General features: G+C 42.7%; 2 protein-coding genes across 3 annotated transcripts in view; both read left to right on the forward strand.

The window, feature by feature from the left end:
* tsga10 (testis specific 10) overlaps nucleotides 1-2,082 on the forward strand; it is a 102,001-nt gene extending 99,919 nt beyond the window's left edge. For both annotated transcript variants that reach the window (XM_033023215.1, XM_033023214.1), the window contains one exon: nucleotides 1,679-2,082. In XM_033023215.1, coding sequence (XP_032879106.1) covers nucleotides 1,679-1,703 — 25 coding nt within the window. In that variant the 3' untranslated portion in view covers nucleotides 1,704-2,082. The remainder of the gene's footprint in view (nucleotides 1-1,678) is intronic.
* Nucleotides 2,083-17,666: 15,584 nt separating this feature from the next.
* Nucleotides 17,667-24,745, forward strand: part of cracdl (CRACD like) — a 196,454-nt gene continuing 189,375 nt past the window's right edge. The window contains exon 1 of the mRNA XM_033023218.1: nucleotides 17,667-17,781. The gene's annotated coding sequence lies outside the window, so the exon portion shown is untranslated. The remainder of the gene's footprint in view (nucleotides 17,782-24,745) is intronic.

A 24,745-nucleotide genomic window follows, 5' to 3' on the forward strand; every position in this document is an offset into this window, starting at 1 on the left:
TTATGGTCACTACCTCCTAAAGGCTCATTAACCAAGTTCCTTTATCAAATCCGGTTCATTACATAACACTAAATCCAGAATTGCCTTCTCCCTGGTAGGCTCCAATACAAGCTGCTCTAATCCATCTGTCTTATAAAAGGGAATAGATAAAATAGTCATTTGCACTGTTGCATGTTTCCTTTAAATGCAAAAAAAGGGCAAATGACAAGCCTAATTATATATACTGTGCACATCATGAAGTGCCGATCATATTCAGCATTCGATTTTGCAATTGTTCAATAGTTTGATAAATTGTGCAGTTCAATTCAATCAATAAAACCTTTAAATCATTTTGTATCTACAGTGACATTGTATGTGATGATAGATTTGAAATTTATTTTTCTCAGCCATTATAGATCTTATGATGTACATATTTTGTCAATGCACAAATAAGCACATTATGCTTGAAACAGCATAAAGTATTTTTCCAACTTTTATCCTCTGCAGGTGTTTTTTTTTTTCTCTGCCACGATAACCTAGTCTGAATGAACATCGCTGGTCAAGAATAGTTATTTTGATTCGTTATTAAACTATTTGTACCTCTGTGCTTGAGCAGTATTGAATTTCTAATAATGGAAACTAGGTGCCCAAGAAAGAGTAACATCAAAACAAGATGATTAGTGAATTGTTTAAAAGTATTAGAAATGCACTGTCATAGGGTTCTTCATTTTGACTGAGCTGATGTAAAATCTGTAAGAATCTTCAGCTCTGTAAACATGCTCACCCGTGACCAAGTTGCCACAGCCCCAGGGGTGTTTTTGCCTGTCTGGTTCGTTAAGTGATTGAGAAGTCTTTGGATTTATTTACTGTAAGAGAGACAGCTGGTTCAATTGTTGCCCATCTCTGCAATCTCTGATCTTATGTTCATATGTAGAGATGATTGCTGAACCTAAGCCGCAATTGGTTTTGTGCATAGAATCAATATCAGAGCTAGCAGTTTCAGCCTGCCATTTTTATCTTATTTCACGGAGAATGTATTTCTAATACATAGAAAAGCAACAGAATTTTGAAAATAAAATACAATAAGGACTAACGGAAAGTGCTGGGGATCCAGCATTTGTGGAGAAAGAAATAGATTAATCTTTCAAGCTTGTGACCCTCCATTAAGAACTGGTAAAGTAAGAAAACAAGCATGCATAAAATGCAGAGAGAGTGGGGTCCAGTGGAAAGAACTTGAATGCCATTGATACAGTGAAGCTCAAAGTTATCTTCAGTACCTTCCAAGCAAGAGAAATTATTACTTATTAATCATTGCTGATCTGTTTGGAGGGACTATAAGAGAGGAAGATGAATGAAGACAATATAGAGAGGGAAAAACAATACATGCTGACTGTGCATTGCAGAATGTTTAACCTGGACACCCTGGGTACATAACCTTTTGCAGACATTTCCTTTGTTCTGTGCACTGTTGCTCTTGTCTGCAATCTAAAAAAATGCTTGTTTCTTCAGTTCTTCTATTCTTCGAGGTCATTAACCTGAAATATTGACTCTGTTTTTATGCCCACAAATGCTGCATGATTGTTTGAGTATCCAGAGCAATTTCTGATTTTATTTCAGACTTCCAGCATCTGCATGTTGCTTACCTTTTAAGTTGAAATGTAAGTTATTTTAAATTTAAATTATTCTTGTTTCCATCCAGGGCATCTTCTCTGAAGGAGTTTTGACGTTAGCGAAGGTTTATCTCCATAATCATTTGGAAAGGAGAATGAACCTTTGACACTTTCAAGAAGAACATTCCACATTTCAGTACAATTGAATTCTGTATTATCGATTTTGTTTGAACGTGTTAATGAAGTACCCATACTTTCACGTTATATGCCAGAGAAATTTACTTTGTCTACTGCATTTGGTTTTCCTTCTTAGGGATTTTTAAAAATGCAAAGAGATGCAACTTTTCAAAAGGGTTTCATTCATTAATCACATAATCTATAGACATTTCTCTGTCTTCTTACATTGTAGCTCAACTTTGTAAGTGAATATCATTAACTGAACTTGAACACAAGCTGTCAAAAGTTGCAAATAAATCCATTGAACCAAGGAAAACCTTGTACACTGTTTCTATTGTTAATGTTATGAGCAAACAAAAAAACCTTTATAAACCAGTTTTAAAAAACCTAATTAATTGTACCACTAACTTTTAAATTTAACTGTAGATATTAATTAGATAATCCTGTGTACATTCAATAATCTAATATGATTTCCAAAGCAAAATATGTGATAGAACATTATAGAGGCCATTTCCTTCACTGTTTCCTTATTAAGCAAATGAATATATTTAGGACACTTTAGCATATTATATATTCTGCATATAACCCATTACTTTTAGACTCCAATGAAATAATTGGTGCAAAATAAGAGCTGGCTTGGCTCCCTGATATAACTAGTATTAAATTTGTTCAAGAAAACACAGCTGAAAAATCCTGTTTCAGTTCTATTGTAGAACCAATACAATCTACTAATGTATCACTCATTGACACTAAGTTACATGGCTAGTCAAAGAGCTCAATGATGAGAGTAGTGGAAAATGGAAAATCTAGTACTGCTATAGTGGTCGGGAAATCTCTGTATTGGAGTGTTAATAGTTTTCAATAGTCCAGAAAATCAAAGTCAAATGCTAAAGCCCCAAGTATGCCAGATTATAGGTATTACTCATGTGAATTTACAAAGAGAGGTACCAAGTGACTAACTCAAGAATAAATAAAGAGAAGCTGCTGGAAGCAAATTATACTCAATATATATATAAGGCTATAACAGCTTTGGCATTGTTCCAGATTGAAGAAAGTAATAACAAAGGAGAAGTAATGTAACACCCAGTGTAGCTGGGAAATTGCATTTTAACAATGGTTTCATGTGGTCATCAATAGACCTTGATAACCAGCTGTTGGTGTGTGTTCCCTACTGAATGTATAACAAGTATTTATCTGTCTAGTGTTGTACACAGATGCTTGTTTCCTGACTTATCTTGATCTTTCCATGAAAAATAGAACTTCACTTGGTTATGGTAGACATATGAAATGAAAAGAAGAATGGGTGCCTACAAGTGAATTATAGGTATCCAAACCTGTTACAGTGATGTGGCATTAAAACATTTGTATGATTTTCAGGTACTTAGAACTTTGTTATTGAATTAGCTCCTTGAAAGTTGCATTCAAATGTTTTTTTTTTAAGTCCACAGCATTTGAAAACGTGCTGGAAGGCAGGATAGAGCAAGACTGAGTGTGCAAACCATGATTTTCACATAAGGCTCTGTCTGGAAATGGATAGGTCATGTTTTCAGTTGGGACTCTTCTTCAGACCCCTCGCCAAAGATGCTGCCTGACCTGTTGAGTTTAGTTTAGTTTAGTTTAGAGATACAGCGCGGAAACATGTCCTTCGGCCCACCGAGTCTGCATCAACCAGCGATCCCAGTACACTTGCAACATCTCACATGCTCGGGACAATTTACAATTTTTACCGAAGCCAATTAACCTACTGTTCTGTCATCGGGACTTCTCTTCCTTCAATCCGGGACATTGTGTGCAAACGTTGCTTGGCCAAGGCCAACAGCTTTATAAAAGACCCCACGCATCTCCATCATGGACTGTTCACTCTGCTGCCCTTGAGCAAAAGGTATCGCAGTATAAGGAGCAGAACGACCAGGTTCTGCAACAGCATCTTCCCCCGAGCCATCAGACTCTTGAATTCCATGTAACGTGCCGCCACTATTATCTATTTTATCTTTTTATCTATTTTATTTTTGTAATCTATTTTATCCTTTTGTTATTTTATGTTGCACGGTGAGTCAGATGCAATGAAATTTCGTTCAGACTTGCATTTATTGGTGTATTTTTGAATGACAATAAAGTCTTTGATTGATTGATTGTACGTCTTTGGACTGCGAGGAAACCAAAGCACTAGGGGAAACCCCACGTGGTCACAGGGAGAGCGTGCAAACTCAGTACAGACAGCATCCATACAGTCAAGAACAAACCCAGGTCTCTAGCGCAGTAAGGCAGCAATTCTACCACTGCACAACCGTGCTGCCCTTAAGTTACTCCAGCACTTTGTGTTCCACACAAGAGTTCCAGCATCTGCAGTTCCTTGTATCTCCAGGGCAAATTATTTGATATTTGTATGTATTGTTTATGTTGACGGGATGTATGATAATAATCAGGTATGTTAATCCTACTGGGCCTTGTGATAAAGGAAAAAAATGATTTCCAACAGAGAGATGGTAAAATGGGAACTCTACAATATTATTCACTGTTCATATTTGGATCTCACTGGCACCTCAGCTTTTAATAATCCCATTGATTGAGGAACAACTTGATCCAAGACCATGCTTGCTTATGCCCCTATCCCACTTAGGAAACCTGAACGGAAACGTCTGAAGACCTTGCGCCCCACCCAAGGTTTCCGTGCGGTTCCCGGAGGTTGCAGGTGGTTGCTGGAGGTTGCAGGTGTGGAAGCAGGTAGGGAGACTGACAAAAACCTCCGGGAACCGCACGGAAACCTTGGGTGGGGCGCAAAGTCTCCAGAGGTTTCCGTTCAGGTTTCCTAAGTGGGACAGGGGCATTAGGTTTTTTTTAATTTCTTGCTCACACCAACTGTTGCTGAATAAAAAGGTTTATTAGATAGGCCCACAAAGACTATACTAAGGTCATAAGGAATAGGAGTAAAATTAGTCCATTCGGCCCATCAAGTCTACTCCGCCATTCAATCATGGCTGATCTATCTCTCCCTCCTAACCCCATTCTCCTGCCCTCCCCATGACCTCTGACACCTGTACTAAATAAGCATCTATCAATCTCTGCCTTAAAAATATCCACTGACGGCCTCCACAGCCTCTGTGGCAAAGAAATCCACAGATTCACCACCCCTGACTAAAGAAAAATTCTCATCTTCCTAAAAGAACGTCCTTTAATTCTGAGGCTATGACCTCTAGTCCTAGACTTTCCCATTAGTGGAAACATCCTCTCCACATCCACTCTATCCAAGCCTTTCACTATTTTGTATGATTCAATGAGGTCGCCCCTCATTCTTCTAAACTCCAGCGAGTACAGGGCCAGTGCCGACAAACGCTCATCATAAGTTAACCTACGCATTCCTGGGATCATTCTTGTAGACCTCAACTGGACCCTCTCCAGAGCCAGCACATCTTTCCTCGGATATGGAGCCCAAAATTGCTCACACCGTTCCAAATGCGGCCTTACCAGCACCTTATAGAGCCTCAACATTACATCCCTGCTTTTGTATACAAGCCTTCTTGAAATAAATGCTAGCATTGAGCTTGCTATCTTTACTTCCTTTATCTGATATTCATATACTTTAGGGGAATTTCCATTACTACAGAAGGGGCATAGACAGGGTGAATGCACAGTCTTTTACCCAGAGTAGGGGAATCAAGAATCAGAGGACATAGATTTAAGGTGAGGAGGGAAAGATTTAATAGGGACCTGAGGAGCAATTTTTTTACACAAAGGATGATAAGTATATGGAACAAGTTGCTGGGGGAGGTAGTTGAGGCAGGCACCATCACAATGTTTTAAAAACATTCGGAAAGGTACATCAATAGGACAGGTTTGGAGGGATATATGGACCAAACGCAGGCAGGTGGAACTTGCGTAGATGGGGCATGTTAGTCGGCGTAGGCAAGTTAGGATAAAGGGCTCGTTTCCACACTGTATGACTCAATTACTCTAAGGCAGAGTTAGTTGCAAGGTAATCCATACAAGGGACAAAGGAATCGTGACCACAGTGTGATGATGGGTAGGGAAAACATTGCTGCAGGTACTGACCATAACTCAATGGAGAAAAGTCAAAGCAAGTAAGCACAAGGACATGCAGATGCTGGAATCTTGCGCAGAACACAAGTTCAAGTTCACATTTATTGTCACATGCACCAAGTGGAGGTACAGTGGAATTTGATTTACCATGCAGCCACACAATCAAAAAGAGCACAATACACAATAGAATATAACATGAACATCCACCACAGTGGAATCAACATTCGTCACTGTGATGGAAGGCAATAACGTTCAGTCAGTCGTCCTCCTTTGTTCATCCATGGTCGGGGCCATGAACCCTCCGCAGTCGCCGCTATGGATGGCCCGATGTACAGGCCCTCTCGTCGGGATGCTCGAAACTCCGACATTGGGATGGACGGACATTCCGCGGCTTGGAGGTCTCGAATCGGCCGCTTCCTACCGGAGATCGTGGCTTCACGATGTTTTAGCTGCAGGCCGGCGGTCGGAGCTCTTCTCCTGCGATACCCGGCGAGTGATTCCAGGTTCCGCGATGGAAAGTCCACGCTGCGCCCGCATCTAGAAGCTCCGCAGACCATGGCTTCAGGATGTTATAGTCCGCGGGCCAGTGATCAGAGCACTTCCGGCAAGGGATTGCCTGGCTCCGCGATGGAAAGTCCGCTCTGCGCTCGCTGCTGAAGCTCTGGGCCCAACTCCGGGAGAGGCCGCACCAATCCAAGCTGTTAGGCCATGACAGAGGGCGAAAATGCCACTAGGAGAAAAGTCGCATTCCACCGAGGTAAGTGACTAAAAAACAGTTTCCCCCTTTTCCCCGCCACCACCCACCCCACACTAAAACACACTTTTAGACCTACTAAAAACAAAAAAAGTCGAAAGGACGAACAGCTGCTGGCGAGGCTGCCAGCTCGCGGCACCACCCGATGAAAAATGTGTGTAACTCAGGAGTAACTCAGCAGGTCAGGCAACATTTCTAGAGGACATCGATAGGTGACGTTTTGGGTGGACCATTCTATATAAGGCATTGCCCACATTAGTGTAGCCCTCTCCTCCAGCTCACTGGTTTCTCTTCACGGATAATGCTTGACTAGGTGAGTTCTTCCAGCATTTTCTGTTTTTGTTTCATAATAAATCCAATTGCTCATCTAAAGTACAACATCTTTTTAATTTTATGTTTACACATTTTTCGTAATATTAAAGTCACTATTGTGCATGATTGTGATTCTGTTCCATTCTGTTTGTAGTTTGTTTGGTTGTTTGTTTGTTTGTCTTTTTGCACAAAGTCCGCGAGCATTGCCACTTTTCATTTCACTGCACATCTCGTATGTGTATGTGACGAATAAACTTGACTTGACTTGACTTGACATACTGGGGAGAGAATTGATTCTCCATGATTAATGGCACTTGTTAGCTGATTATTTTCTTCAACTTAGTCCCCTGTTGAAAAGTATGTGGTAATAATCATATATTTGATACCATGGCTAAGAAGGAACTCCCCATGTGGGGAAATCACTAACGTTATCACCGTATGATGGGTTTGATTGGAAGTCCCACTTTACTATTGCTATTCCATTGGGCTTGGTATTATTCTTCCCATCTTATGCTCCAACAGTAGAAATTTGATAAACAGTAGGGTTTGAAATAACCTTGCAGTTGAGCACTTTCCACTACTTAACACAAGCAGTAATCTGTTTATTGCAAACTATTGAACTGACTTTTAAATGTAAGAAATATTGGGGAGAAGGTGCTCTGAGCATTTAATGCTTGTGCAATAACATTCATTTCATTTCTATCGTAATATTTAACCCGAAAGCTACTTTTTAAAGCAAAAAGCAAATTGCGGGAGGAAGTTAGTGGATCAGGCAGCATCTGTGGAGTGAAATGGACAGGTGACAGGATGGTTATCATTCTACAGAAGGGTTCTGAGCCAAAATGCTGACTGGCTAATTCCCTCCACTGAGTTCCTGCAGCAATTTGTTTTTTTGCTGCAGATTCCAGAAACTGTAATTTAGACCTTAGACTTTAGAGATACAGCGTGGAAACAGGCCCTTCGACTCACCAAGCCTGTGCGGACCAGCAATCACCCCTGTGCACCAGCGATCAGCCCGTACACTAACATTATCCTCCACATTAGGGACAATCTACAATTTTTAACTGAAGCCAATAAACTCACAAGTCTGTACATCTTTGGAGTGTGGGAGGAAATCAGAGTACCCGGAGAAAACCCATGCACTCACAGGGAGGACACACACTGCATTCAGACGACATAGTCATATTAAACCCAGGCTTGCGCCACTGTGCCACCCTGATTTATTGTGTTGCTATTGTGTTGTCATTTTGGGATCTGGGCATCATTGGCAAGGCCAGTATTATTCCAGTGGCAGCAGAGTTCCAGAGTTGGTATTGCTGCTACCTCACAGCACCTGAGACGGATTTCAATCCTGACCTCAGGTGCTCTCTGTGTGGAGTTTGCACATTCTCCCTGTGACTGCGTGGGTTTGCTCTGAGTGCTCTGATTTCCTCCCAAAGATGTGTGGGTTTGTAGGTTAATTTGCTGTTATAGAATTGTCCCTGTTGTGGGTTGGACAGGCTAGATCCAGGAAGATTGTTCCCGATGTTGGGGAAGTCGAGAACAAGGGGTCACAGTTTAAGGATAAGGGGGAAATCTTTTAGGACCGAGATGAGGAAAAGATTTTTCACACAGAGAGTGGTGAATCTCTGGAATTCTCTGCCACAGAAGGTAGTTGAGGCCAGTTCATTGGCTATATTTATGAGGGAGTTAGATGTGGCCCTTGTGGCTAAAGGGATCAGGGGGTATGGAGAGAAGGCAGGTACAGGATACTGAGTTGGATGATCAGCCATGATCATATTGAATGGCGGTCCAGGCTCGAAGGGCCGAATGGCCTACTCCTGCACCAATTTTCTATGTGTAGGGAGTTGAGGAGTAGCTGGGATAACAGAACTGTGTGAACAGGTGATTGATGGCCGACCTGAACTCCGTCGTCCAAAGAGCCAGTTTCCATGCTGTGTTTCTAAACCAAAAACTAATTGCCCTTGATAAGATGGTGATAAGATATCTGAACTGCTGTGGTGCTTTTGGCGAAGGTTCCCAAGTGCTGTTGGACAGGGAGCTCCAGGATTTAGACCCAGCAATGGTGAAGGATAGATGAGATATTCACAGATAAGGGGAATATCTTGGAAGACATACCAACCTCCAAATGATGCCTTTAAAACCTCAGGACCATATCTAACTCTGAGGATCACAGAGGGTGGTAAGTGCCTGAAACATTTTGCCGTGTGAGATAGTTGAGTGAGATATGGTGGTTTAAAAGATTTCTGGATAGGCATATGGATATGCAGTGAATGGAGCGATATGGATTATGTGCAGGCAGATACGAGGTGGTCTTGCATCATGTTCAGCACAGATATTATGGGCCGAAGGGCCTGTCCTTGTGCTCTACAGTTCTATGATCTGCATGCGATATCTAAAGTCTTACGAGTTGTGTGAGGAGAAGTTTCACCTCATCCCTATTGTGAATGTTCCAACGAGGAAACATTCTCTCCATATCCACCCCACCAAGATCCCTCAGGGTCTTGCATGACTCAACAATAAAGGCTAAACAGGTTTGTTCTGTGTTTTTATGAAGGTTAGAAGAATCATGGTGGATATTATAGAAACGTTGGATCCCAAAAGTTCATGACAGGTTAGATATTAAGATGTTTTCACTTGTGGGAGACTCGAAAGATGAGATGTTACTTCAAGGTAAGGGAGACGCAAGAGACTGCAGAATCAATAATCTCAAGCAAGAATAATCCGAGTAACTCAACATATGGAGCAGCATTGTGTGTGGATAAGAATGAACACTTTTGCATGGTGTTCTTAGATGTAGGTGGGAAGAGAAGGGACAAGAGGAAACAGAATAAAATCAAGGTATGAGGATATAAGGTTAGTGGAACGAGCAGGCAGAAACAGGACCTACTGTGGATTTCTTGGTAAGAGATAGAAGCAAGAATTGTGCGGTTGGTGTACCATCAGGTTAGAAGCTGTAGAGAGGTGATCTCCTGACGTGATGAGATGTATGATAATGCAGGAGACGGTGGCCTGTTCATTGGTAGGATTGCTTTCCAACCATAAGTGCTGCTTGACCCATTGAGTTCCTCCAGCAAATTGCTTGGTGTTGAAGACAAGGGGTTGGATTGAAAATTGACTCACACACTAGAAAGCAAGCAGTTGGAATAAATGGATTATTTTCAAGTTGGAGGGATGTAATCAATGTTTTTTGGCACTTACTTGTTTTCTGTTTACATTAATGACCTGAAGGAGGAAAGAAAAATGGTTTCAAAGTTTGTGAAAGATACAGAAGTAGGTGGACGGGCATTTGGTGATGAGGAAGGACATTATGGCAATAGCATAGCAAAAGGATTTGAGTATAGGAGCAGGGAAGTTCTACTGCAGTTGTACAGGGTCTTGGTGAGACCACACCTGGAGTATTACGTACAGTTTTGGTCTCCTAATCTGAGGAAGGACATTCTTGACATAGAGGGAGTACAGAGAAGGTTCACCAGACTGATTCCTGGGATGTCAGGACTTTCGTATGAAGAAAGACTGGATAGACTCGGCTTGTACTCGCTAGAATTTAGAAGATTGAGGGGGGATCTTATAGAAACTTAGAATAGAATAGAATAGAATAGAATAGAATAGAATAGAATAGAATAGTTTCTTTATTGTCATTGTAACATGAACCATGTACAACGAAATTGTAAAATGTCAGCCAGTCAGTGCACCATTCAAACATTTCTAAAAGCTAACGATACATACAAGGTAAAATATTTAAAAACGATAAACAACTAAAATAAATATCATAAAAATAGCACGCATAAACACCCAGCCCTACATCCTTCTGTCGATTTCACAGTCTCTTAGTATGTATCGCCCCTGCGTTCCTTGGCGGCTACATTTAGTGCCTTTATAGCAGTGGGGTAAAAACTGTTTTTAAGTCTGTTTGTCCTTGTCCTTGTAGATCTGTACCGTCTGCCTGACGGTAACAGTTCAAACAGGGAGTGTCCGGGGTGGGAAATGTCCTTTATAATACTCTGGGATTTTTTGATGCAGCGGGAACTGTGTAAGTCCTCCAAGGTAAGGAGAGGGCAGCCGACAATCCTCTGGGCGTTGTCAATGGCCCTCTGGGGCCATTACAAAATTCTTAAGGGGTTGGACAGGCTAGATGCAGGAAAATTGTTCCCAATGTTGGGGAAGTCCAGAACAAGGGGTCACAGTTTAAGGATAAAGGGGAAATCTTTTAGGACTGAGATGAGAAAAACATTTTTTACACAGAGAGTGGTGAATCTCTGGAATTCTCTGCCACAGAATGTAATTGAGGCCAGTTCATTGGCTATATTTAAGAGGGTGTTAGATGTGGCCCTTGTGGCTAAAGAGATGAGGGGGTATGGAGAGAAAGCAGGTACGGGATACCATATAACCATATAACAATTACAGCACGGAAACAGGCCATCTCGGCCCTACAAGTCCGTGCCGAACAACTTTTTTCCCTTAGTCCCACCTGCCTGCACTCATACCATAACCCTCCATTCCCTTCTCATCCATATGCCTATCCAATTTATTTTTAAATGATACCAACGAACCTGACGCCACCACTTCCACTGGAAGCTCATTCCACACCGCTACCACTCTCTGAGTAAAGAAGTTCCCCCTCATGTTACCCCTAAACTTCTGTCCCTTAATTCTGAAGTCATGTCCTCTTGTTTGAATCTTCCCTATTCTCAAAGGGAAAAGCTTGTCCACATCAACTCTGTCTATCCCTCTCATCATTTTAAAGACCTCTATCAAGTCCCCCCTTAACCTTCTGTGCTCCAGAGAATAAAGACCTAACTTATTCAACCTATCTCTGTAACTTAGTTGTTGAAACCCAGGCAACATTCTAGTAAATCTCGTCTGTACTCTCTCTATTTTGTTGACATCCTTCCTATAATTCGGCAACCAAAATTGTACACCATATTCCAGATTTGGTCTCACCAATGCCTTGTACAATTTTAACATTACGTCCCAGCTTCTATACTCAATGCTCTGATTTATAAAGGCTAGCATTCCAAATCTTTCTTTACCACCCTATCTATATGAGATTCCACCTTCAAGGAACTATGCACGGTTATTCACAGATCCCTCTGTTCAACTGTATTCTTCAATTCCTACCATTTACCATGTACGTCCTATTTTGATTTGTCCTGCCAAGGTGTAGCACCTCACATTTATCAGCATTAAACTCCATCTGCCATCTTTCAGCCCATTTTTCCAAATGGCCTAAATCACTCTGTAGACTTTGGAAATCCTCTTCATTATCCACAACACCCCCTATCTTGGTATCATCTGCATACTTACTAATCCAATTTACCACCCCTTCATTCAGATCATTGATGTACATGACAAACAACAAAGGACCCAACACAGATCCCTGAGGCACCCCACTAGTCACCTGCCTCCAACCCGACAAACAGCCATCCACCATTACCCTCTGGCTTCTCCCATTCAGCCACTGTTGAATCCATCTTGCTATTCCTGCATTTATACCCAACAGTTGAACCTTCTTAACCAACCTTCCATGAGGAACCTTGTCAAAGGCCTTACTAAAGTCCATATAGACAACATCCACTGCTTTACCCTCGTCAATTTCCCTAGTAACCTCTTCAAAAAATTCAAGAAGATTAGTCAAACATGACCTTCCAGGCACAAATCCATGTTGACTGTTCCTAATCAGACCCTGTTTATCCAGATGCTTATATATATTATCTCTAAGTATCTTTTCCATTAATTTGCCCACCACTGAAGTCAAACTAACAGGTCTATAATTGCTAGGTTTACTCTTAGAACCCTTTTTAAACAATGGAACAACATGCGCAGTACGCCAATCCTCGGGGACTATTCCTGTTTCTAATGACATTTGAAATATTTCTGTCATAGCCCCGGCTATTTCTACACTAACTTCCCTCAATGTCCTAGGGAATATCCTGTCAGGAACTGGAGACTTATCCACTTTTATACTGAGTTGGATGATCAGCCATGATCATATTGAATGGCGGTGTAGGCTCGAAGGGCCGAATGGCCTACTCATGCACCTATTTTCTATGTTTCTATGATTCTACAATGGGATGTGGATAGATTGGGTGAAAATCTAGCAAATGGAGTTGAATATGAGGAAGTGTGATGTCATGCACTTCGGTAAAAGGAGTCAAAGGAGGATTATTATCTAAATGGAGAGAGACTGCAAACAAATGATATTCAGAGTGATCTTGGTGTTCCAGTGCATGAATCATAAAAGGTTAGCAGGCAGGTTTAACAAGTAATCGAGATGATAAACACCATTTCAAAGTGGCTTAAGAATAGGAAGGTTTTGATAAAGTTGTGCAAGGTGTTGGAAAGGTTGAAACCTGGTGTACGTGCACAGTTTAAATTTATTTACCTAAAAAAAGAATATAGTAGCAATAGAGGCAGCCAAAGGAGATTCACCAGGGTAACCCTGGGATGAGAGAGTTGTCCTATCAAGAGAGCCGATGCAGTTTGGGTGTGTATTTCCAGGAGTTCAGAAGAATGAGGGTGATCAATCTTATCCAAACTGACAAGATATTAACGAGGGACACAAAATACTGCAGATGCTGGAATCTGGAGCAAGAAACTGCTGATGGAACTCAATGGGTCAAGCAACATCTGTGGAGGCAAATGGACAGTTAGTATTTTGGACCACCTAGCTCCATCTATCTAATTTTCCCATCACTAAGCAGCCTCTGTAAACTCCCCCTATTCCACCCATCTTATCTCCACCCGATTCCACTTATCACCTTCGGACTGCTGTTTCACCTCGCCCTCTCACCTCTTTTACTGTCTACTTTCCCTCTACTCTCAGACTTGCTTAAGGGGTTGGACAGGCTAGATGCAGGAAGATTGTTCCCGATGTTGGGGGAAGTCCAGGACAAGGGGTGTCACAGCCTAAGGATAAGGGGGAAATCCTTTAAGACCGAGATGAGAAAAACATTTTTTACACAGAGAGTGGTGAATCTCTGGAATTCTCTGCCACAGAGGGTAGTTGAGGCCAGTTCATTGGCTATATTTAAGAGGGAGTTAGATGTGGCCCTTGTGGCTAAAGGGATCAGGGGGTATGGAGAGAAGGCAGGTACGGGATACTGAGTTGAATGATCATCCATAATCATATTGAATGGCGGAGCAGGCTCGAAGGGCCGAATGGCCTACTCCTGCACCTATTTTCTATGTTTCTATCTATGTATCTAACGGCTTCCAAAGCATTGGCAAAATGTATAAATAAGGAACTTCAGATGCTGGTTTACAAAAGAAAGAGACACAAAATGCTGGAGAACATGGATAGGTAATCCTTTGGGTCAGGACCCTTCTTCAGACTAATTATGGATCCAATTCAGACCTTCTTCAGAATGATAAGGGTCCAGTTTTGGGTCGGGACTCTTCTTTGAACAATTAGTCTGAAGAAGGGTCTTGACCCGAAATATCGGCCATCCATATTCTTCAGAGATGCAGACTGACCCGCTGAGTTACTCCAGCATGTTGTATCTCTTTTCCAAAGCATTGGCACCTTGTTTTAATCATGAACACCAGGTGGTGCCTGTAATGGCCGCCTCACCAGCAGTCTGTCTTGTCCCTTCTCTGTTTTTATTATTTTAAGTAGGTCTTGAATGTTTGTTTTAATGTCTCTTGGTATGTTTTATGTGGGGGGTGTGAGGGGGGGGGGGATCGGGGAAACTTTTTCCAGTCACTTACCTCGACGGAGATGCAATTTTTTTCTGTGTCGCATCTCCATCCCCCCCCCCCCCCCCCCCGCTGCAGCCTACAACCATATAACCATATAACAATTACAGCACGGAAACATGCCATCTCGGCCCTACAAGTCCGTGCCGAACACTTATTTCCCCCTAGTCCCATCTACCTGCACTCAGACCATAACCCTCCATTGCTTTCCCATCCATATACCTATCCAATTTATTTTTAAATGATAAAATCGAACCTGCCTCCACCACTTCCACTGGAAGCTCATTCCACACAGCCACCACTCTCTGAGTAAAGAAGTTCCCCCTCAAGTTACCCCTAAACTTCTGCCCCTTAATTCTGAAGTCATGTCCTCTTGTTTGAATCTTCCCTACTCTCAATGGGAAAAGCTTATCCACGTCCAACATGGAGTGGCGCGGCCTTTCCTAGAGACTGGCCCCGAGCTTCAAGCCGCTGGTGCGTCGCGGACTTACCATCACGGAGCCTGGGATCTTTTGCCGAGGATCGCCGGTGTTGGAACTCCAACCGCGGGGCCTGTGGACTTTAACGCTGTGAAGCAGCGGTCTCCGGTAAGAAGCGGCCGACACGGGAGCTCCATGCCGCGGAGTGTTCCGATCCGTCCCGACGCCGGAGTTTCCATCATCCCGATGAGAGAGCTTGAACAGCGGACCGTCGGCAATGGCCCCGACCACGGGTGAACAAAGGAGGAAGATGACTGAACTTTATCACCTTCCATCACAGTGTTGATTCCACTGTGATGGATGTTAAATTTTATTTTATGCACTTTTTTACTTTGTATGGCTGTGTGGTAACTCAAATTTCACTGTACCTTAATTGGTACATGTGACAATTAAATTGACTCTTGAATCTTGAATCTTAATTAATACTATACACAGGACTCCAGATGTAGTCTCATCAACACCCTCTAAAACTGAAACAACAATCCCCTTACTCATGTATTCAATTCTCCTAGAAATAAACAATGCCATTTTGTTAGATTTCCAAATTACTTGCTTTATCAATATACTAATCCTCACAGGATCTGCACAATCAGTGAAGATCACATGTATTTATCATCAAAATCATAACTGCATTTGTTTTAAAAATTACTTGGGCATTCTAATTGGTAACATATTTACATAAGTTCTAAATCCATAACTGCATGAAAGTAGCAACACAGGTAGATAGAGTGGCAAAGAAGGCATATGGTATGCTTGCTTTCATAAGTCGGGGCATTGACTATAAGAGTCAGGAAGCCATGATGCAGCTTTACAGGATTATTAGAAACATAGAAAATAGGTGCAGGAGTAGGCCATTTGGCCCTTCGAGCCAGCACCGCCATTCAATATGATCATGGCTGATCATCCAACTCAGTATCCCATACCTGCCTTCTCTCCATACCCCCTGATCCCTTTAGCCACAAGGGCCACATCTAACTCCCTCTTAAATATAGCCAATGAACTGGCCTCAACTACCTTCTGTGGCAGAGAATTCCACAGATTCACCACTCTCTGTGTAAAAAATGATTTTCTCATCTCGGTCCTAAAAGATTTCCCTCTTATCCTTAAACTGTGACCCCTTGTTCTGGACCTCCCCAACATCGGGAATAATCTTCCTGCATCTAGCCTGTCCAACCCCTTAAGAATTTTGTAAGTTTCTATAAGATCCCCCCTCAATCTTCTAAATTCTAGTGTGTACAAGCCGAGTCTATCCAGTCTTTCTTCATATGAAAGTCCTGTCATCCCAGGAATCAGTCTGGTGAACCTTCTCTGTACTCCCTCTATGGCAAGAATGTCTTTCCTCAGATTAGGAGACCAAAACTGCACGCAATACTCCAGGTGTGGTCTCACCAAGACCCTGTACAACTGCAGTAGAACCTCCCTGCTCTTATACTCAAATCCTTTTGCTATGAATGCTAACATACCATTCGCTTTCTTCACTGCCTGCTGCACCTGCATGCCTACTTTCAATGACTGGTGTACCATGACACCCAGGTGTCGTTGCATCTCCCCTTTTCCTAATCGGCCACCACTCAGATAATAGTCTACTTTCCTGTTTTTGCCACCAAAGTGGATAACCTCACATTTATCCACATTATACTGCATCTGCCATGCATTTGCCCACTTTTGGGGTAGTGCATGCAGTTCCGGTTGCCCCATTATACAAATCTTTGGAGAGGGTGCAGGGGATGCATTGGAGAGGGTGCAGGGAATGCTGAATGCTGTCTGGATTAGAGGGTTTCAATAGACAATAGGTACAGGAGTAGGCCATTCGGCCCTTCAGTTACAAGGAGCTGTTGGACAGTCTTGGATTGTTTTCTCTGGAATGCTGGAGGTTGTGGGGGTGACCTGTTAGAAGCATATAAAATGACGAGAGGCATAAATAGATGGACAGGTAGAACCTTTATCCAGAGATGGAAAAATCAAGGACGAAAGGGCATAGCTTTAAGGCGATGGGCAAAATTGAAAGGATGTGTGTGTGGCAGGATTTTATACACAGAGGATGGCGGTGAGTGGCTGGAACACACTACCGGGTGGCTGAGGCTGATACTATAGTGATATTTAAACGACCTTTGGATAGGCATATGGATATGGAGGGATATGGATTATGTGTAGAGAGATGAGAGTTCTTGGCATAATGTTCAGCACATTGTGGGCCTTAAGGGCCTGTTCTTGTGCTATTCTATAATATACAAAATATTATTGGCTTCTCTTTTAAGATGGACAGTCAACTGTCTTCCATCCATTTCCCTCCAAAGATTTTTTTAATTTTGCTGCCTAACCCATTGAGTCCCAACGCCCCTTTATTTTTTTGCTTAAGATTCCAGCATCTGCAGTTTCTTGTGTCTCTTCTTTTAGGACGTTTGAGGTCAAACTAAACGCGAGAACCCCTTAATTGAATTATCTAGTTCAACAACTGGGCGATCTAAAATAAGCACCAGACGTCTCTACAACAGACTAGTGGCAGGACTTTGCCATTACGATCCTAGCCCGCATACCTGGCGACCCATGTGGACGAGTTGCCGCTGACATTGGTTTACCTGGGAACAGCCCAGCCCCGAGCGCTGGCTCCGCCCGCAACTGTGACAAGTGCAGGAACAAACAATACAGCGAAGAAACGGAGAGCCGCCGGCAGTCCGAGGCTCATGGACACCCCCGGACAAGGAAAGGTCTACAAGGAGAAGTAACCGTGCAGGTCAGTGCGCCAAACATCTATCTGTTCGGAAGTTAAACGTAAATGTTGTAAGTCTGTCTTGCTCGTTCCGCGGTGATAGCTGAATAATATGGATGCAACACACACACAGTATGTCACGATCGGTTTGTATTTGGCAAACAAGCATTAAAGAGATAAAAATTGTTATTTTTTCGACCCCTGGTGTTTCAGATTGGTGGGGTGTTTTAACTTCATATTACTTTTGTATTTTGCTCGCTACATTTCACGTTGTTCTTATGACCATCCAGTAGGGATGAATTATCCGTGCGGTATCAGAATCGCTGGATTCATTGTAATTCATAGGCTGTTGCCTCTGCACACTGGGTCTCCGTGACTGGCGGACCAAAGAGTTTCAATCACCCGATGCTCACTTTTGTTTTTATTGTGCAAAGCCCATGTACATTTTATCAAAGGGTGTCGGTTGCTTTGTGGATCCAAGTTGCATTATACATTGAAGTGTTGTACACTAGTATTGTATTGCAAAATACCTCTTTTGAAAGAAGGCCGGTTTCTAAATATAGTATCTGAAACTGGGCAATGCATGGTCCAAGGTGCGGGGAGACTGACCCACACCTTGTCAAGGCCCAGCACTGGGCAGGGTCCCAGCTAGAGCAGGTGGGCGACTGTACTGTACTGAGCGAGCGGCTCTGGTAGCTGGTGAAACTCTTGTCTCCAGGCTCACTGATGTTGACGCGCCTTTGACGTTGAATGTTTGCGAATGTCTTTAAAACAATTTCAAAATGACTAAGAACCTGTTTGGGGTAAAAAGTTAAAACAATGTATACACTCGTAGAGCAATGTCAACAAGTCCTTCGTTCCACCAACTCTACACTCAAGCACCCATTTACACTAGTCCAATAGTTCAAGTTCAAGTGAGTTTATTGTCATGTGTCCCTGTATAGGACAATGAAATTCCTGCTTTGCTTCAGCACACAGAACATAGTAGGCATTTACTACAAAACAGATAAGTGTGTCCATATACCATAATATAAATATATACACACACATGAATAAAGAAACTGATAAAGTGCAAATAACAGATAATGGGTTATTAATAATCAGAGTTTTGTCCGAGCCAGGTTTAATAGCATGATGGCTGTGGGGAAGTAGCTATTCCTGAACCTGGTTGTTGCTGTCTTCAGGCTCCTGTACCTTCTACCTACAGAATATATAATCTTAGGATGGTGACCCAAAATGTCACCTTTCCACTCCCACCACAGATGCTGCTTGACCTGCTGAATTTCTCCAGCACTTTGTGTTATTTCAAGATTAAACAACTAACTTTTTTGATGAGAGAAAACCGCAAAGTGCTGGAGTAACTCAGCGGGTTAGCAGTGTCGCTGCAGAACATGGATAGATCGTGTTTCAGGTCGGGACCTTTTCTTCAGAAGAAGGGTCGTGACCCAAAACATCACCTTTCTATGTTCTGCAGAGATGCTGCCTGACATGCTGAGTTACCCCAGCACCTTGTGTCTTCTTTCGTAAACCAGCATTTGGAGTGCTGTTTCTACTTAGCTTTTTCTAATCTTTCCTCATATTCTGATACTCTGATATTAGAGTCAGATTGAGTGTGCACTGTACATTTTCAAGGCTTTAATGCCCAGGGTACCAGTGACCCAGGTTCCATTCTAACATCCAGTTTCATTTGTGTGGAGTTTGCACGTTCTCCCTGTGGCTTTGTGGGGTATCCACTGGATGCGCCAGTTTCCTCCCGCATCTCAAAATCATGCTGGGTAATGGTTTAATTGGCATCTTGTGAAGCCAACAAAGTGAATTACTCTTTGTGCAAGTGTTAGAAGAAGAATAAGGTTATAAATTGATGGATATGTGAAATGGAATAGGTTGCAGGGAAATACGTGGGAGAATAAAATTGGAGGGAAAAAAAGATACGAAATGCTGGAGTAACTCAGTGGGTCAGGCAGCGTCTTTGGAGAACCGGGATGGGTGATGTTACAGGGTCAGGACCTTCCTTCATACTCCTGCTGACCTGCTGAATTACTCTAGCACTTAAGTGTCTCTTTTTGTAAACCAGTATCTGCAGTCTGAAGAAGGGTTTCGGCCCGAAACGTCACCTATTTCCTTCGGTCCATAGATGCTGCTGCACCCGCTGAGTTTCTCCAGCATTTTTGTGTACCTTCTGCAGTTCCTGTTTCTACTTAAGATTGGAGGGATTGCTTTAAGAGCTGGAATAAGTGTGGGCTGAATTATCCTATTTCACATGAAATTATAATGCAGAAATGTGGTTAAATTTCGCTCTAACCTGGAAAAAAAAGCTACTTTTAAATGTACTTCCAACTCTTGCGACCCTAATACAAAAAATGGTTATTATTTGATTTTTTTTTTCTTTTGAGGCTTTCGAAACAAATTTATAAGCTTAGTATTTATTGATGAAATTCATCAAGAATGAACCTATTAGAGTCAACAAAAAACCCAGCGGGAGTAAACTTATAATCAGCTACTCTGCGTACTGTACCTGTGTGTTCTCGACCTGTGAGCTTTATTACCAGATAACTGAACTGTAAATATTTAACTAGAGTGGAATAATGGCAATATTCAAAGTTTAGTAAACCTGAGGCTCACTGTCACTAAACATAGAGCTGGCAATCAGGGCAGCCAACAGTTTGTGTTTTCCTGTTGTTGTTTATAGAAGGGAGCAGTAGGGCACATCCTGGGAATCTAAGGTAGTTTGTTGTGCTTTGCACGTGCCAACTCCCCAGTGACAGCCTTCCATGTATGTCAGCAGTTTCCAGACTGCTTTATCTATTCAGTCTATAAATGCTTTCCAAAGAAGGTGAAGTTATGTGGGGACAGCGTATGCCCCTGTCCCACTTGGGAAACCTGAACGGAAACCTCTGGAGACTTTGCGCCCCACCCAAGGTTTCCGTGCGGTTCCCGGAGGTTTTTTGTTAGTCTCCCTACCTGCAACCTCCGGCAACCACCTGCAACCTCCGGGAACCGCACGGAAACCTTGGGTGGGGCGCAAATCGTCCAGAGGTTTCCATTCAGGTTTCCTAAGTGGGACAAGGGCATTACATACTGTAACGTTTGAGCCAATTGACTTTGGCAAAAGATGATATTTTAGTTTTTTTGTGATGGGGGGGGGGGGGGGGGGGGGGGGGCTGCACGGTGGCGCAGCGGTAGTTGCTGCCTTACAGCGCTTTCACCAGGTTCGATCCCGACCACGGGTGCTGCCTGTACGGCCTTGGTACACGTTCTCCCTGTGACCGTGTGGGATTTCTCCGAGATCTTCCGTTTCCTCCCACATTCCAAAGACGTACAGGTTTGTACGTTGATTGGCTTTGTATAAATGTAAATTGTCCCGAGTGTTTACAGGATAGTGTTTGTAGGATTGTGTTGGGATTACTTGTCGGTGCGGACCCGGTGGGCCGAAGGGCCTGTGTCCACGATGTATCTTTAAACTAATTAAGAAGATGTAGCTTCTGAGGCACTCTGGGTCAATCTACATCAATTACAAGCGCTTTCTAGTCAAGTGCACTTGCAGTAAAATGGAGACACAAAGCTGCAGATGTTGAAATCTAGAGCAAAACACAAAGTTCTGGAGTAACTCAGTGGGTCTACTTCTTATCGAGTCCACACACAAGATTAGAAGTTGTTCAGCCAGAGCTGAACACACTTCTTGGCGTCTGCATACAACAGTGTCTGTCTTGTCGCTTCTTGTGCGTGGTGGTGGAGAGATTGGTGGAAACAGGGCCGCAACGTGAACGCTCTTTCCTTGACCCCACTCAGTGGGTCGTAGTCATAGAGTCATATAGCACGGAAACAGGCCCTTGGCCCAACTTGTCCATTTCGACTAAGTTTGATTATAAACCTTTCCTATCCATTTCAGGAAGGGTTCCGACCCAAAACGTCACTTGTCCATTCTCCCCACGGATGCTGCCTGACCCACTGAGTTACTCCAGCAGTTTGTGTTTTTCTCAAATGAATTTGCAATGTTTAGCTTCCTGTAATTACCCATATCAATCTATCACGGCCATCTATCTTACCAGCGTATTCGTTTGTATGTAGTGGATGTTAGTGGCAAGATAGGCATTTCAGGGGTATTCGTAATTTCTTCTTGAACTACATGCTTCATAGACCATTCCCTTGCAGAAATAAGAGTCAACCAGTTTGTTGGGTCTGGAGCCACAAATAGGCCAGATTGAGCAGCTCAGTGGTTTAGCAGGTCGAGCTGCTGTCCTGCATTGCCAGAGACCCAAGGTTGATCCTGACCTTGGGTGCTGTCTGTGTGGAGTTCTCCCTGTGACCAATTGGGGTTTTTTCTGGGTGCTTCAGGTTCCCCCTACATCTCAAAGACGTGCGGGTTGGTAGATTAACTGGCCTCTGTAAATTGCCCTTAATATGTAGGGAGTGGATGCGAAAGCAGGATAAGACAGAACTAGCGTGGACACGAGATCGATGGTCAGCGTGGTATCAATCAATTTCCTTCCCTGATTACTTTAAAGAGTAGTACAAGTGTACGGGTAGGAGAGTAATGTCTTACTCCATTTCCCATTTTAATTCATTATGTAATGATAGTGTTGCCACATTGACCTAATGTTGCCTCAAAAATCAATTTATCTCTAATTTGAAAGCACCTAATTGAAAGCAGTATATGTAACCAGGCCCCAGAGATGAAAACTACATCTAAACCCTCCCCATTCCCCACCAGTTACCACCTGTCCTCCAATTGATCTTCCTTATCCAATCATGTTATTTTATTTCTAATTTAAACTGGACAAATGAGATTAATCATCGAGCTCAAAAGACCATAATTAATTGGTAATAAACATACCTGGAGTGCTGGAGTAATTCAGCGGGTCGGCCAATGTTCTGGAGGACATGGATAGGTGACAACCCAAAACGTCGCCTGTCCACTTTCTCCAGAGATGCTGCCTGACCTGCTGAGTTACTCCAGCACTTTGTGTCTCTTTTGTAAACCGGCATCTGCGGCTCCATAGCTAAATGGTAAGCATTGAAAAATGTACTTTAACATGGGCATCTATATCTATATCTATATATTCTATATATTATAATATTAAAACTGTGTGTGTGTGTGTGTGTGTGTGTGTGTGTTTCTGCCTGACTTGTGGTTGCGAGCCTGTGGGTGCCAGCCTTTGATTCGTTGCTACGACAACACCAGACCGATAAACGCCCAGATTTTTTCCATTTCGGTAGAGATTTCACTTTTTATTCCAAGTATCCACTCCTGATTAAATTTTGTCGTGTTTATGTACACATTTTTAATAAAATCCTTCTCCCCCCCCCCCCCTCCCCCCCTTGCGTGTTGTTGGGATGTGGGAGGAAACAGGAGCTATTGGATGAAACCCACAGGAAAGCATGTAAACTCCACACACTCAGCACCACAAGTCAGGACTGAAATACTTGTTTTCATTGTAATGGAGGCTAATGTTTGCAATAATTTGTAAAATTGCCAAGAAAATGGAAGATAGGCATGAGCGAACTATGCGTAGCTTTGGCTGGTTCCATTCAATAAGTGTTAAAGCAGTTTCGTTTATTACAGACATAAATCTTTTCTTTTAATCTACTGTTTAAATTTGCCAGTGGAAACTAGCCGACCAAAGGAAAAAACCTACCGAGGCAAACCCGGTCTCTAAAGAAAGTGGTTCCGTGATAATGATGTTATGGAATGAATGCATTTCCATTGGGATATTAGTATAGCCGTGACACCTACTGCAGTGTTTACTGGTTTACATTGGTGGTATATGGGGTTCAAACACTGTAAACTGTCATACTTAAAATAAAGTATTACCATTTCCATGGCAGGAAGATGAGGTGATTACTATCAATAGACATCTGAGGTGATCAGTCCCAACCACCTGTGAATCTCAGCTATTTGGGTATGTGTACAAGGGGAGAGCACACTTCCTCCCACATATTTAACCACACCATTAAAAACATATTTTCCTTACCATAATAATCTTCCATAATAATCTTTCCATGGTTACATCTTGAAGATATGAGACTTGTCTTGGCAGGAAAATCAGAGCAATTTTCAAAGATATGGTCTCCTTTCATTGATTCATTACAAGGATAGTATGGTGCAACACAACTTTGGAATTAAACTGATTTACGGACTGGGTGATGGGTGTGGTGAGAAATGAAGCAGGTATATCAACACGTTTTGTTTTTTTTTAATTATTTTTCGTTTTTGTCTTTTTATTTTTTTTAGTTTTTACTTACTCTGTGACTACACTCATTTGGTAGTTTAGGGGTTCTATTTTTACACATTCACTCTCTCTTTCACTTTCTTTCATTCTTGCTTTCTCTCTTTTACTATTTCATATTTGTTAAAATTAAAATGGAAGATGCACAATAAATGTATTATGTCATATGCCGCGGTTTATACTTTTGTACACTGCTTCTAATAAAAAATTTTTTTTTTTTAAATTAATTAAAAAAATAACAATCTTTCCATGGTGAGGTACTCCTACAGTGCTTTTAACTTGAGACTTCCTGGATTTAGGATATGTTTAAGCAGTTAATAGCTGTTGTGGGCAGCACGGTGACGCAGTGGTAGAGCTACTGCCTTAAGGGCCTGTCCCACGAGCATGCGACTCCATGCGGCAAGCATGACCAAACGTGGTCGCTTGAGCCGTACGGCCTCGCGGGGCCGGTCCCACTTCGATCGCCGGAGCTGTATGGAGTTGTGCGGAGCTGGTCCCGACATCGCGCGGTACTCCGAAAAACTGACCGTGTTCAAAAATTCCGCGCGACAACGGCCTGCCGGCCCGCAGCCGCCTCGACGCCGTATGCAGCGTCTTGACACCGTACGTCACGCGCGAACTTCCCGCGGACTTCGCTCGAACTTCACGTCACTCACTCGACCTCCGCGCGGCCCCTGCTTCCGGTTAGGTCGCGCTTGTCGCATGCAGATCGCATGCTCGTGGGACGGGCCCTTAACAGCGCCAGAGACCCGGGTTCAATC

This window comes from Amblyraja radiata, chromosome 6 (genome assembly GCF_010909765.2).
Source record: "Amblyraja radiata isolate CabotCenter1 chromosome 6, sAmbRad1.1.pri, whole genome shotgun sequence".
Taxonomy (NCBI): Eukaryota; Metazoa; Chordata; class Chondrichthyes; order Rajiformes; family Rajidae; genus Amblyraja; species Amblyraja radiata.